The 15,635-nt window shown below is 36.2% G+C and overlaps 2 protein-coding genes across 3 annotated transcripts in view; one reads left to right on the plus strand and one right to left on the minus strand.

The window, feature by feature from the left end:
• Positions 1-170: 170 nt before the first annotated feature.
• LOC311082858 (TNF receptor-associated factor 2) lies at positions 171-11,108 on the plus strand. 2 transcript variants are annotated; one of them, XM_084114022.1, is made up of 11 exons: positions 171-296; positions 1,693-1,903; positions 2,733-2,811; positions 2,916-3,014; positions 3,137-3,298; positions 3,381-3,455; positions 3,597-3,671; positions 5,072-5,587; positions 6,750-6,927; positions 7,041-7,189; positions 8,860-11,108. In XM_084114022.1, exons 2-11 carry the CDS (start codon positions 1,716-1,718, stop codon positions 9,076-9,078), a joined length of 1,740 nt encoding a protein of 579 aa, XP_083970148.1. In that variant the 5' UTR covers positions 171-296; positions 1,693-1,715; the 3' UTR covers positions 9,079-11,108. The 2 variants fall into 2 exon arrangements, with proteins under 2 accessions (XP_083970148.1, XP_083970147.1); XM_084114021.1 differs by having other exon boundaries at positions 251-296; positions 1,698-1,903.
• Positions 11,109-14,808: 3,700 nt separating this feature from the next.
• Positions 14,809-15,635, minus strand: part of tnca (tenascin Ca) — a 63,809-nt gene continuing 62,982 nt past the window's right edge. The window contains exon 29 of the mRNA XM_084114091.1: positions 14,809-15,593. Coding sequence (XP_083970217.1) covers positions 15,483-15,593 — 111 coding nt within the window. The 3' untranslated portion in view covers positions 14,809-15,482. The remainder of the gene's footprint in view (positions 15,594-15,635) is intronic.

Consider the following 15,635-nt stretch of genomic DNA (forward strand, 5'->3'; position numbering starts at 1 on the left):
ATGAATAGTATACATTTAAATGGATATTATGTATTTACATTACGGACCAAGTAACAGTTAATCCTTTTTTTTTTTTTTTTTACCATGATAGACAGTCCTGAAAAAAAGAAAAGAAAACTGCTTTAGAAATCCAAAAGCCCAGTGCACGCTCACATTATGACGTAATCCTGTGAAAGAGCACGCGCTCTTCTCAACACAATGTCGACCACCAAAACACAGCAGCCGCGCCGCGCGCCTCGATCCGTCAAAGCGCGAGCACAACCGAGCAAATGAAAGCGAAATCTCATCGCGGTGCGGTAAGTGCGTCGGTCTCATAATCAATTGTTTGATTCTTATTGTATTGCATGCATGTTTATTGTCAGGCTCAACATATCCCTACATGTAAAAGAGGCGTGGCGGTACAGAACGGACGCAACAACCATTCGAAAGATGTTGCATTTGCTTAGCAACAGAGGAAAAGATTTGCAATTGTCAGCTGACTGTATGATGTGTATATCGACGCGCTGTATGGTCGATATCTGATAAAAGTGCTTTCAGATATGCATGAAAGGTTCTAGTGTGTGTTTTATGGGAATGTTTACACCACTCTACACTATTATACATCATTTGTGTGGTCTGGATGTCTGTGAGGAAACACGCACGTATTCAAGCAAAACTGAAACAGAAACAAAGAGATTGGGATTCACATTAAGAGACCTGCTGTGCATGCTTAGGTTTATTAATGCTGATCTAATTACTTTAGAGAGAGTCTTTCCATTTCACCCTTTAAAGCATAACAATCTTATCAAACGCATTCAATTGTAGCCCTAATGCACAAATAATCATTTATTAATTTGTACGTAATATGTTTGCAAACAGCAAGAAGGCTCTAAATATGTCACTAAAAGCATATTAGACAGCACAATATGTTATAAGTAATGCTACATTTTGCATGTCAGTGCTTATTATTCTTTAAAGTAAGATTACTTGATAAATGGCTAGGAATATGATAATGTACGACATTGCAACAGTTCATGATATTGAACTGATATTGTTTATTTCATGACTTTATTATCTCACTGATTACATGGCTACTCACCAAATAAATAAATACACGGATTTAAAATTTTGGATTATGTTGATATGATACAAGCATTCCAGAGAGCTGTGTAATAAATGTTGGTTACTCTTTATGGGAACACTTTATTTTACAGTGTCTTTATTACACGTTACATATAGTTACTGTAGTAATAACTATAAATTATGCATAATTACATGCAACCAACCCCTTTTCCTAACCCTAACCCTATAGCAAGTGCATTTAGTTAATTAAAATTAAATGTATAATTACACTGTAACAAGGACACCTTAAAATAAAGTGTAACCCTCTTTATTTTAATGTCTTTGTTACACTGTAATAATACATTGTAAAATTAACTAACTATGTACTTACAATAGGGTTTGGTTTGGTTTATGGCTAGTTGAGTGTATTTATGCATGATTTATAGTTATTATAACTATAGTAACTACATGTAACAATGACACAGTAAAATAAAGTGTTACAGTACCTAATCTTTTTTTGGAGACGGAATAGAAAGTCACTGTTGTCATATATATATATATATATATATATATATATATATATATATATATATATATATATATATATATATGAAGGTAGTTTTCAGCCCTTATGGATTCTCTGTTGTTTAGACCAGGAACGTTTAGAGCGGGATATGGCTGCTCAAGAACCCTCTCCCCCGTCCTCCATGGAGAACAACAAGCCAGGGTTCCCAAAGAAGATCCTGGCCAACAAACTTGAAGACAAACATTTATGCAACTGCTGTCAGAACATTTTGAGAAGGCCGTTCCAAGCTCAGTGCGGTCATCGCTTTTGTTCTTACTGCTTCAACCGGACTGTTGGGTAATCCAGCCTTCTGATCTAAAACAGATGCTGATCAATCCAGTTCTGACAAATGAATCTATCTAACATCATAGGGGCGATTGACATTAAATTTCATTCATCACAAGAATACTGACACTTTGTGAAAACTACAAAATACACTGCCGTTCAAAAGTTTGATAAGACTTTTTTTTTACTTATTTTGGAATTATAGATGTGCTATATTATATGCTGATTTGCTGCTCAAGAAACATTTCTAATTAACATCAATGTTGAAAACTGCAATTTATTATGTTTTTGTGGAAACCGTGGGACATTTTAGTTTTCTGGATTCTTTGATGAATACAAAGTAAAAAAAAAAAAAAAAAAAATCTTTTGTAACATTATAAATATGTTTACTGTCACTTTTGATCAATTTAACGAGTCCTCTCTGAAAAATAATCATAATAATTCCTAAAAACTTTTTACCTACCACAAACTTTTGAACAATAGTGTAATTTTGAGGTATAAAAGTGATTTTTTTTTTTGTATTAAATATTTTTTTTCTTCTGCTGTCTAAAGTTTGGTCTTTGAATTTAAATTAATATCTATTTTATCTCTAGGTTGTTAGTTAAATTAACTACCGGTTAACTGATATGCTTTTCCAATAGCAGCATCTACAGAATGTATTGTTCAATATTTATCCGACATAAGCTATAGAAATTAATTACAATAACTGAGATAAGTAATTTAGTGCACTTATACGTTTAATTTACTCAGAATTCACAAGCAATATTTGAAAATAGAAATGAACCGATGCCAAAAATACTGATGTCAAATCAGCAAAACGTGTCTCGCTTTGCCGTTTTAGATCTGGACCACAGAAATGTAATGCCTGTATCAAGGAGGACATCTTCGAAGAGCCCACGTCAATTCTCAAACAAGGCTGCGTGAGCACAATGCTTTGCTTAATGTGAAATATCAAGGGTTATGAACATTTTTAAAATGACTTACTGCCAGACATTTATTGCACATTCCCTGTGTTTTCCTGCAGGCGTTTCCCGACAATGCTGCCAGAAGAGAAGTTGAAAATCTTCCAGCTGTGTGCATCAACGAGGGCTGCGCCTGGAAAGGCACTATTAAAGATTATGAGGTTGTGTGTTCATTAACATTAGCTTTATTTAAATAACAAAGTCTTTCAACACTTTACAACAAAATAAATGCACACAGTTTCTCATTTGGTAACTTGTTGTCATAACTCTGTTTTTGTTGTAGTTGAGCCATGAGGGGAAGTGTGAGTTCATGATTCTGTCCTGTCCCTTGTGCAAGGAGCTCATTAGATTTAACGAACAGGAACGTCATAATGAGCGCGTGTGTCCTGAGAGAACGCTCAACTGCAAATACTGTAAAGAACCATTTCACTTCAAAAACATCAAGGTAAGTGAGTGGTCCAAGAAAACATGTGATGTGTTTGAGAGGTGAAAAAAGATTTTAATGTTACAAAATCATGTTTTCACAGGCCCATGATGAGATCTGCCCCAAATATCCTATGATTTGTGAAGGATGTGCGAAGAAGAAAATCCCCAGGGAAAAGGTGTGGTGATCAAAAACATTGATCCAAGTCACACTGAACGTGAACATTGTTCTTCAGTAACACTCATTATTGACTTCTTGATCAAGCAGTATGAACGGATGGTAGATCATTTCTTTGCAATTCTCTTTTGGTCTTTTTTAGTATGTTGACCACATCAAGTTCTGCAGCAAATTCAGGACTCCGTGCAGATATCATGTGGTTGGCTGTGACATGTCAGTAAGTACAGTTTTTTATATCGTAGCATTCAAACAGACCAAGAACTGAGTTCATGAAATGGCAGTCAATCAATGCCTTTGTTTCTGTCTGTTTTTCTTGGGAATGTTGCACATTTGTACTGTAACTTCATTTGCTCAGCATTTGTTCAAGAGCACTTCTGAAAACAAGTTTCCAAACTAAACATCATCAATCGCAGTCAAAAAGACGGTCATGAACTGTCCTTTTCTTTTTCTCTATCCCAAAACCTCAATCTACAACATAATGTACATACAATGTACACAAAATTTAATATGTGCGTATAGAGTAGAGTAAAAAATACAGAATTTATTGAAAAATATACAATGTTCAGAAAATAGCAATGGAATAGTAATAACTAAATCTGCTATGTGTGAGAATAGACTATTATTAATAAAAAAAATATAAAAAAATTGTTAATTAAAATAAAGTATTAGATAGAAAAACTTCAACTTCAAACTTAAATGAATTGGCAGCTAACTGCAATAAAAGAAGTTAAAGTTGAAGTACTAAAATTACTAGAACTAAAACTGAAATAAAAATAAATTAAAACTAAATAGAAATATTAAAACATAATATTAAAATGCACATGAAAATTAAAATTAAATTAAAATGAAATCTAAAAATCTTAAAATAACAAGTCATTTAAATTATTAATAAATACTAAAAATAACGCTGAAGGAGAGTTCATATCAGGGGCGCGGGAAGTACGGGTGCTGTTTTCACAGCTATAAACGCAACGCAAATTTTATAAAGAAATCAATACATTTTAAATCAGAAAACCTTCAGTAAGGAATTTAATTGTTTATTGTAAGTGGACTGCAAACCTTTCTCTTATTAAACTGTTTTAATCTGGCATAGTTAATGGGATTAGTCTATTATTTCATTCTTCTTGGATATTGATTGGCGCACACCAGGGACTGAAATTAACGGGGGCTTGTACCATCAAAATGAATAAAAATGCCCCCCAAAATTAAGTTAAGGGTAAAAATGCCCCAATAATGAGTTCCTGATTTCTATATTTATAGCGATATAGGTAAGCAACAAGACACAAGCAAGAGTGCTTTTTGTCCCAGAAAAGCATATTTAAAATGTGATATTGATATTATAGAACAGATAAATAAACAAGCAGTTAATATGAATGTTCATTAATTAAAATAAAGCTCAAATAAAATAAAATATTACATGAAAAGCTTCAACTTAAAAAAATTAATTTGGCAACTAAAGTACTAAAATGACTAAAACCTTTATATTTTCTAAAGAATACGTGAGCTGTGCAGAACTCTCCGCACAATGCAAACCGCATGATTTGAGTAATAATTCATGTCTGTAGCATAAACGGGATGTTAGACGCTGAAGTTTAACCCTGTTGATTTCCCTTTGAGGTGGAGAAGGAGAAGATCCACGATCACGAGCGTGCCTGTGCTCACGAACATCTAAACCTGCTGCTGCACTACATCATGGGCATGAAGGTCAGTCTGGAGGGCCTGCAGCCACAAAGCCTGGAGCTGGCGGGTCACAAAGCTCACGAGCTTCACCAGGCGCTCCGGGACCTGGAAGCCAGAGTGAGTCAGCTGAGCGCCATCCCCGTGCAGGGGGTTCCCTCCTCTTCGTCCTCGTCCTCCTCCTCGTGTGCCGTCGCTCCTCCACCTCCTCTGCCCACGTCCTTCACGCCTCTGCCCAGCTCGGTCGGCGCCGCCCTGGAACTACAGCTCCACAGCGAGAAGACCAAGGTGGCAGATCTGGGCCGCCGCTGCCAGGACCTGGAGGTGAAGGCGGGGACGTTTGAAGATGTGGTGTGTGTGCTGAATCGAGAAGTAGAGCGCTTCGCAACCACCATGGAGGCCAGCAACCGACAACACAGACTCGATCAGGACAAAATCGAGGCTCTCAGCAACAAGGTGTGCTGCTTAAAAATACATCAATTTAAGCTCTAACCCTGTAAAGCCTGACTTTTTGAAATGGAAAAGTTGGGTCTAGGTAGTCACTCTATATATGCCAATAATATAAGATGATATTTAAATGCTTAGTTTGATGATCAAAGCCCTCTAGTTTGAAATTGTTCGGGGGCGAAAAAACATAATACAATACAATGATGATTGAGAGATGAACAAATAAACGTTCCTCAAAAGCCTGATGGATCATGTTTATGGTATTTCAAAGCTTCTAAAATAAATAAATTCATACATATATAAATATACGAAGAAATGAAGAAAAAATAATAATAATAAATGAGTATTTATACTTTTATTTCCTTATTTATGTATAATTATATTTTACCACATTTATTTATGTATGTATTTATGTCTACTTTTATTTTCCACATTTATTTATTTCTACATTTATTTATTTATTTACATTTATTTATTTCTACATGTATTTATCCATATGGTAATGAGGGGGGGCATGTTTAACCTCAGACATAGATAATTTTGTAGACATAAATAAATATATACATTAATAAATCTGGAAATAAATAAATGTATAAATAAATGTGGAAACAAAACAATTAAACATGAATAAGGAAATAAAAGTATAATATTTATTTTTGTTATTTTACATTTATTCATATATTTATTATTTTTGGCAGCTTTGGAATTCCATACATATTTGACATTCACATAAAAAAAAAAAAAAATTATAATAAATGATGTATGAATAATCAAGTAAGCCAATGTTGCTTAAGTAATTGTTCATCTTGATATATTTCTAACAATATAAAAGTTATTCTTATGTTATTCTTATGTTCTTACGTTTACTTAAATCAGTAAAGATTTCACAGCATGGACATTTTTACAATTATACTAAAAGGCCTTTTACTTGCTAAAAACGTATAAACTATCAATCAGACAACAGAAGGCATGACGTAGATTGCGTGCAACTCAAATGTTTGATCATGTTGATAATTCATATTTCAAATATATGACACATTAGGCTTGATATTGTCAGTATAAATCTTATGAAGACCTCTTTCTTTGCCAATGTGAGAATCATTAATGATCAAAATGTTTGCTCCACATCTAACCTCTGTATTTCTCCATTCCGTCTCTGTTCATCTCATAGGTTCGTCAGCTGGAACGGCAGGTGGGTGTTAAAGACCTGACTGTTGCTGAAATGGAGGGCAGACTACGGGAGATGTCCGCAACCACGTTTGATGGCGTCTTCATCTGGCGGATATCGGATATTACTAAAAAGAGACAAGATGCCATTGCTGGACGGGCGCCTGCCATGTTTTCACCTGGTAAAAAAAACAACATATTAATCAGAATAGATAAAGTAATTTCCTTAGAAATGAGTCAGTGTTTTTTTTTTTTTATATATATTTTGACTTACATGCTCCTCGGTTCTGTTTAGCATTTTACACAAGCAAGTACGGCTATAAGATGTGCCTGCGCATTTACCTGAACGGGGACGGGACGGGTCGTGGAACTCACCTCTCGCTGTTTTTTGTGGTCATGAGAGGAATGAACGACGCGCTGCTCAAATGGCCCTTCAACCAGAAGGTACGTCACCAGTTTGTTCACTGCATGTCCTCAGACTAATGCTGTTGCACTACTGATACTGTTACTTTTCATGAAAGGTCATTTAAATAGCGAAACTTAAAGTGATCATAGAAATATTTGGTAACACTTTACAATAAGGTTTCATTAGTTAACTACTTTAGTTAAGATGAACTAATAATTAACAATACTTCTACAGCATTTATTAATCTTCGTTATTGTTAATTTCAACATTTACCAATACATTGATAAAATCAAAAGTTGTATTTGTTAACATTAGTTCATGATCTGTGAACTAACATGAACAAACAATGAACAGCTGGATTTTTATTAGCTAACATTAACAAAGATTAATAAATATTGTACAAATGTATTGCTCATTGTTAGTTCATGTTAGGTAATACATTACTAATGTTAGCAATACCAAATAATTTTATCAAAATATATTTTTGCGAAGAAATTAGGTTTTAAATGTATGTTAATATTGCATAAAAGTTTTTGCAATTTATATACAATACAGAAGATAATAACAGTAATAACAAATATAATTAAACATAACCTAGAATACTTTTTAAAATAGAATTACATACTGCCAGCTAAACAAAGTGTCACGATTAGATCCAAGGAAGACAGAGATCATTGAAAAGTAACAAGTTTGTTTAATAAGTAACTCAGAACACAACCAGCAGGCGAGACAGCGTGCAACGCACAAACAATACCGGACACTAGACAGAACACAGGCAGGAACTTAAATACACAGGGATGATTAACATAAACACCAGCAGCTGTGATGAATGTGATTAGTGTCCATGGTGACAGATCAAACACAGACGAGGAAACGCATGTGCGGAATGAAAACAAACTACAAACTAAAAGTCTATGAACTGAATATAACTGAACATAATGGTGACACAAGGTAAATTAAGCTTGAAATATATGTTAATAGTTCAATTAGTTTTTGTTAAATAAACAAAAATCCATAAAAATAAACTGTAATATATATATATATATATATATATATATATATATATATATGAAGACTTCATATGCAAAAGCCTCTAAGTGCCATCTGAAATTTTCTTCTAAAATGAGCATTTTTATCAAGCCCGTATATTTATGTTCAGTAATTTCACTTTAATGACAATTAATAGGTAATTTTCATTGCCATTAAAGTGAAATAACTGAACATAAACATACAAGCTTGATAAAAATTATCATTCTAGAAGAAAATATCAGATGGCACTTAGAGGCTTTTGCATCTGAACTCTTCATATATATATAACACATATGTGTGTGTTAATGTATGTTTATATAAGAAAAAATTAAAGTATGACTAAAATATTAGCCTTTTTTACAAATTGAGGTGAATATAGAAATGTTTTTTGTGAATAAATTTGAATTTAAATATGACTATTATATAAATAATAAATAATATTAATATTAATAATGCACACTATATACACACACATGTATGTCTTCTGTATTATATATTATTTGATATGTATTTAAATATTACAAATAGTATTAATATCATTATTTTCTGTGATGTAATCATGGCTGTGCAGGTGTGAAAAATAAAATGAACAAAAAGAAAAATGAATTAATATTTTCACAGCCTGAACTACAGTACCTGTAAATGTATTTGTGAGCTGAATCTGGCCGCACTCTTCCAGGTCACACTGATGCTGCTGGACCAGAGCAACAGAGAGCACATCATCGATGCGTTCCGTCCCGACATCACTTCCTCCTCATTCCAGAGGCCCGTAAGCGAGATGAACATCGCCAGCGGCTGCCCGCTTTTCTGTCCGCTGTCCAAGCTGGAGGGCAAGAACTCGTACATACGGGACGACACCATCTTCATCAAAGCCATCGTGGACCTCACCGGCCTTTAGGTTTTCAGGAGCTGCTTCACCACAGCAGGAGCTTTACTCCATGGCGTCTGTTTGGACACGTTTCCCTGCATGTGTTAAGCCGTCACAAGCGTTGCACTGCTGCATAGTTCCAGAAAGGGTCAGTAGAGCTCTACAACAGGAGAAAGGGTTGTGAAACACTGGAATTGAACGTGAAGTCCGCTCCAGTTACGTAGTGTAGATCACAATTCAAAACTTAAGTTCTTCAGCACAGCGCAGGCTTCTTTCATCATGGTAAAATGCATTGAACTATTAATGGTAGTTGAATGCATCATCACATTAGAGGATATATTTAATAAACAAACAGGCTGATTAGCATTTTACAAATTGCAGTTTGCATGATGAAGACTATGAAATGCGTTCAGACCTTTTTTGTTTTTCATTGGCAAGTAGCTGAACTGTTTTTGAGGGCGAAGGGGTTTTTAATTGTCATACAATAAGTATAGTGAGGGTCATGATCGTGGATTTCATTTAATCGGTGTTTGGCTACATCTGTGGAAGATAGTTTGAAGTTTAAAGGTTAAATCTTAGCGTAGGTGTCTGTGAAATGGTCCTGAGCAGGAGTCCTGTGCACACGAAGATTGAAGTTATTGCGTTGCATTTTGTATATTTTTAAGAAACTACGAGTCTTGTTATTACTTTTGTAAATAGGAATATTTATACAGTTTACTTGGTACATCGGAGCTTGAGTTTATAGTGTTTGCCGGCTTCATGGAGTGCAAGTTTGTATTTTATTCCTTTTAAATTGTTCTCACTGCCAAATGACGTACGAGGCAGTTTCTGTATTTTCTAGGCTAAATTGAAGCTCTTGAGATGTTTACACAGGACCAAGCTTTTGCTATACAATTGTCTTTTATATTTGGCATTTGGCACTGGGGGTATGACTACGAGTTAACCAGAATCCACTGATTTTAAACCAGTTATGACAACTATTGAAACTTCTCTGTGCATGGGAGGCCTCAATCTGCAAATGCACATGATATTTATCGCAAACAGTTTTCTCATCCAGTGAGTGACGACACCACTGCAGACATACTTTAGAGATAAATGAAATAAATATTAAACGTAATGATTATTTTATACGATACACTGCTTCTATTCTTAAAAATACAAGCAGATATCTATATATTCATACTATATAAGCAATCGATATGTATCTTTATATATAACCATAAACTCTCAAAGCGAGTGATCTTTATACAGGAAATGTATATACAGTTTACATCTATTTTATTATATTTAATGCATATTATTTATATAGCTGTACATGTGCAGTCATGGTGGTTTAAAACTAATTTTAACTTCTTCTTAGTAAATTGTCAGAAATACAAATTAATTTGTACATGCGATGCCTTGTGATAACTTGAATCCGATCACTTGATACAATCTTCAAACAGAAATATCTGAAAGCTGAGGATATAAACTGCAATACTGAGAAAGCTCAACTTTAGGGCATTTATTAAAAGGGACAAAATAGATGGACATTAAAGACCAGACATTAAAAAAAGATATGTTATACTGTGTTTCTGTGACATTATTTGTGCCAAATATCCATAGTGAAGTGCTGTTAGAGTTAATAGATAATGATATGTCCTTTAATGAAAACTGATTGAATGTATGTCAAACTCAAAATGTGCAATTTTATAAAAACAAAAACTTAGTGTATACTGTATTATTTTCCCTTTCCCTTTTAAATTGAAAATTGTGACAAGTGAAATTTCTAGCTATGTTTTTTTTTTACTATATTACAATGCTAATGATATACCCCCAAATTTGAAAAATGCTAGATTAAAGGTAAAAAGTTTAGAAAATGTTGCGCATACCAAAAATTTAGCCACAATAATTAATGCCACATTTTCATTTAAAAGTTGATCCTGACAGCTCACAATAATTTACTTGTTAGAAAGTCGAAAGACGTTTTTCCTGTACCCATTTCTTTTTTAATTTTATCCTAGTATGTTTCTATGTATGATGCAAAAATTGTCATAAAACATTCACATTTCACAAACCTTGATTGTGGCTGTTGTTGATATTTTAAAGTCCCAAACGTCATGGTCTGCTTAGTCGCATGGTATTACGCTCAGTTACGCTGTCACAAATGCATACATGTGGTCATTATGCATAACTGTCTTAAAAATGCATTCAAAATGATTAACAATATATATGTGCCTAAACATTATGACCAGTCATAGGTGAAGTGAATATCGTTGATCATCTCCTAACAAGGCCACATATTAAGGTCTGGGTAGATTAAGCTGTTTCCAGCACTTTTACAGTGTTTACAGCAACTTTCCCCAGGATCTAGCGACTTTGGGGTGGTCCCTGCTCACGAGGTAGTACTTTTTCAAGGTTCAGGAACTTTTGGGGGAGGGACTTGGGCGCTGAACATGCTGATTGGTTCAGTTCATGCCGCATTTTGATGGTTTGACCAAGCGGCAACCTCCCCGTCTCTCTCTTGAAACCAACACGGAAGTGAGTTAAACTGCAATTCATTGACTGGCCGCTTGAGCTGGCTGCAGAAATGAGTCAAATCTGTATCTCCCCCATGTTTAAATGACCAACTTTACAGCAGAAAAAAACATGTTTACAGCCTGGATCTCTATGTGGCTTCGGTCTATACAGCTAATTTTGCCCATCATGACAACTGTGAGGGGGGTGATTTTTTTTTATAACTCATCCGTTTAGTTGATTAATATTTAAAGTTCTGCATAATTAAGGGTGTGGCCACTTGAGTGACAGGTGGATTGCCGCTGATGTCAATGCTAGCCGTTTGTCTGCTGTTAGCCGTCACTTCACCTCAGCAAATTTTAGCTGCTGAACTTGCCTTCTCTGCAGTGTTTTGTGCTTTTTCCGGGATTATTTCATACAATTTAATACACCCATTACTTCGGCCACGGCTTAGGATTCCGTCGTTGTCGTCGAGTATCGTTCGAGAGAACAACCAGCGCTGTATTTCAGTTGTTTTCCTCTGTGAACATGCATTAATGGATGTCTGACAATTTCGTTGCTTTTTGGAGTTTTCAGATTTAAAGGGTTAGTTCACCCAAAAATGAAAATTCTGTCAGTAATTACTCACCCTCATCTTGTTCCAACCATGTAAGTCTTTCGTTCATCTTCGGATCACAAATTAAGATATTTTTGATGAAATCTGACAGCTTTCTCACTCCTCCATAGGCTTTCAGAGGACCCAAACTCGCCGGCCCAGAATAGTTATTAAAAACATCGTTAAAATAGTCCAAGTGACTACAGTGGCTCTACATTAAGTTTATCATGCGACGACAATACTTTTTGTGCGGAAAAACAACAAAAATAACGACTTTATCCAACTATTAGTGTTCTTTAATGTGGGCCTCTGACGAGAGTTCACGGGAGCGCCAGGACGCATGCGCGAGAACTGAGATTACGGCGTTCTTCTTCTACTACTACTTGTTACTGGCTGCTCACTCCTTGGGAGTTTTACCGCCATCTACTGTACAAGATGACGTCCCGACATTGTTTATAAGCAGAGGAAGACGCGCGCTGTATGTAAGCTATTGAATTCGACACTTATTGTGATTTAGGTCTCGATGATGTTGGGACATCATCTTGTACAGCAGATGGCGGTAAAACTCCCAAGGAGTGAGCAGCCAGTAACAAGTAGTAGTAGAAGAAGAACGCCGTAATCTCAGTTCTCGCGCATGCGTCCTGGCGCTCCCGTGAACTCTCGTCAGAGGCCCAGACAAAAAGCTGAGAAAGCTCTCAGATTTCATCAAAAATATCTTAATTTGTGATCTGAAGATGAACGAAAGACTTACATGGTTGGAACAACATGAGGGTGAGTAATTACTGACAGAATTTTCATTTTTGGGTGAACTAACCCTTTAAAAACGTCAATAAAGGCTTGTTCGTTCTGCTCTCACGGAACAGATAGATTATAATAAGCGTATGTGCTGTCAAGTGAAATCCTGCAGGTGTCTGCGCTTTCTCCGTCCATGCTATAAATGCACATCCTTGAATGAGCACGGATTTTCTAGCGCATTTACTTGAACTTCATAGGCATTATATCTATGGTTTAACCCATTTGAGAGGCGGCCAAAATCAAAATTTAAAATGGACTGAATAAGCTCTCTACGAACTTGACGAGCAATGCCGCGCAGATGGACCATAAGAAAGAGTGACTGACATGTGTGCACATAAATCACTGTCACACACACACTCTCAGAGTAATATTAAGTTACTGCATAATACATTTTCAACTAGCAGAATAGTACAGAATCACGATACACAGTCTCACTTGTAGCCACGTCTTTTAACTATTATAATATTTCGAAGGGCAAAAATAGGAACTTTTAATTGGATTTACATCATCAGCTAACTCGATCACGTCGAGCTAGGTTATTTCAGATAGCCAGGCTCATATCTATGGCGAGGCTCCTCAGCTCCACTCACGCCCCACCTGTTTGCCTATTTTCTGTTTTCCGGGAGTGACGCAAGGCCAAGATGGCGCCGGCCGGCTCCGCCTACTTTAGGCTTCAAAAATGCTCTTCAGAAACCTACGGGTGACGTCACGGACACTACGTCCATATTTTTTTACAGTCTATGGGTTTGATTCATTTCAACCACCATTTAAAAAAATCTGTTGCGGTGCGTGCAGTCCTACGTCACCGGACTAATTTGCCTAATCTTCACAGTACTTTAGACGTCGGTGGAAACGCAGAAATCAACAGGTCTGGGGGGAAAAATATGGGACAAATTGTTCCAGGTAATTTCAGTAGAAATGCGGCTTTAGATGCCAAAGGGACACTCAGTTCTCATAATCAACAGGTTGGTTGCGGGAGAAATGGGCAGGAATAAAGAACTCAGTGACTTTGACAAGGACCAAATTATGGCAAGGCGACTAGGTCAGAGAATCTCTGAAATGACAAGGCTTGTGGATTGATCCCGGTCAGCAGTGGTGAAAATTCACCAACAGTGTCCGAGGAGGAACAATCCACAAACCTTTGACATTGATGCACAAGGGCAACAAAGGCTATCCCATCTGGTCCGAACCGACTAAAGGTCTACAGTGGCACTTCGGCACCAGCCCTCTGCCCAGTAACACACTTCCACACTTCACAAAAATGTTTAATTTTGGATATGGGAGGAATGTGTCACACTCTGTTGCGTATGGGGCTGCATAGTGCACCCCTGTCCACCATTGAAAGCGCCTACAATAGGTATGCGAGCGTCGGAACTGGAACTTGGAGCAGTGGAAGAAGGTCGCCTGGTCTGATGAGTCCTGTTACATCACATGGACGGCCATGGACATGTGTGCCGTTTACCTGAGGAAGTGATGGTGCCAGGATCACTGTGGGTCGATTACAAGCCGGTGGAGGGAGTGTGATGCTCTGGACAATGTTCTGCTGGGAAACCCATTCATTAAATTTGACATGCCACTGACCTAAACATTGGATACCAGGTACACCCCTTCATGACAATTTTCATGGTAGAAGTGGCCTCTTTTAGCAGGATAATGCATGGAATGGTTTGAGGAACATGATGAAGGGTTCAACATGGTGATGTTACCCCGGCCTCCAAATTCCCCAGATCTCAATCTGATTGAGCATCTGTGAGATGTGCTGGACTAACAAGTTTGACCACCTTGCAACCTACAGGACTTGTCTTGAAGGATCTACTTTTTTGGGTAATGTATCTTTGGGATAGTTACAGAAAAATTGACAACATATCAATTCCAACATTACAAATTATATTTTTATTTCCTATTTTGTTGAAGATCAATTTTAGACATTCAAGGAGAAGAGATACAGTTTAATCGACAGTTCTGCATTGAGGGATTATAGACATTTAGGACTCTATGGGGGGGAAAACATTATAAAAATAAATGTAAAACAAAACAAATCATCAACAATCAATCAAAAAGCAAACTGGCTTATACAAACTTGTCAGAAAAAAAAAATATCACATTAACATTTGCTTACTTTTATTTCATTTTAAAAAATGAACACACTTATTTGCACCATCCTGGCTATGTCAGACCTGAGTGGTAATGATTCAGTCGAGGAAATGACATCGCTGGTCTTGAAAACTGAGCTAATAAAGCTAACTCCATTAATCATTATAATAGTGGAGACTTATTCTCATAGTAGCATTCTTATAGATCTGTTTTAGATTTGTTATAGGAAGATTTTGTTAAGTGAAGGTGTCACTTTCAAATATCATGTGTCAAGTTCATGTAAAACTCCCCAATAATCATGCAGCCTTTTATAACATATAAAAAGGATTGATGAAACATTATTCTGTGGCATCCAATAACGTTGAGGCGAAAGACAAAGTTTGTATCAGGGGTTGTATCGTGCTTTTGACTGTGTGGGTTTTTGGAGAAAAGAGAAAGAGGGACATTTGAAGTCTTATGATCTTTTCCGTCTGCCTTCCAAGTTTCTGAAATTTACTGGCCGGATCTTCATCTCCGCAAATGGAATCGAATGCTCGTGGCCTTTCCAGTGGAACCAATTGATACCCTGTGAATTAAAATAGGTGAAATAAATGTAATTACAAAACAT

The sequence above is a fragment of the Abramis brama genome, assembly GCF_963993115.1.
Source record: "Abramis brama genome assembly, chromosome: 5".
Lineage (NCBI taxonomy): Eukaryota > Metazoa > Chordata > Actinopteri > Cypriniformes > Leuciscidae > Abramis > Abramis brama.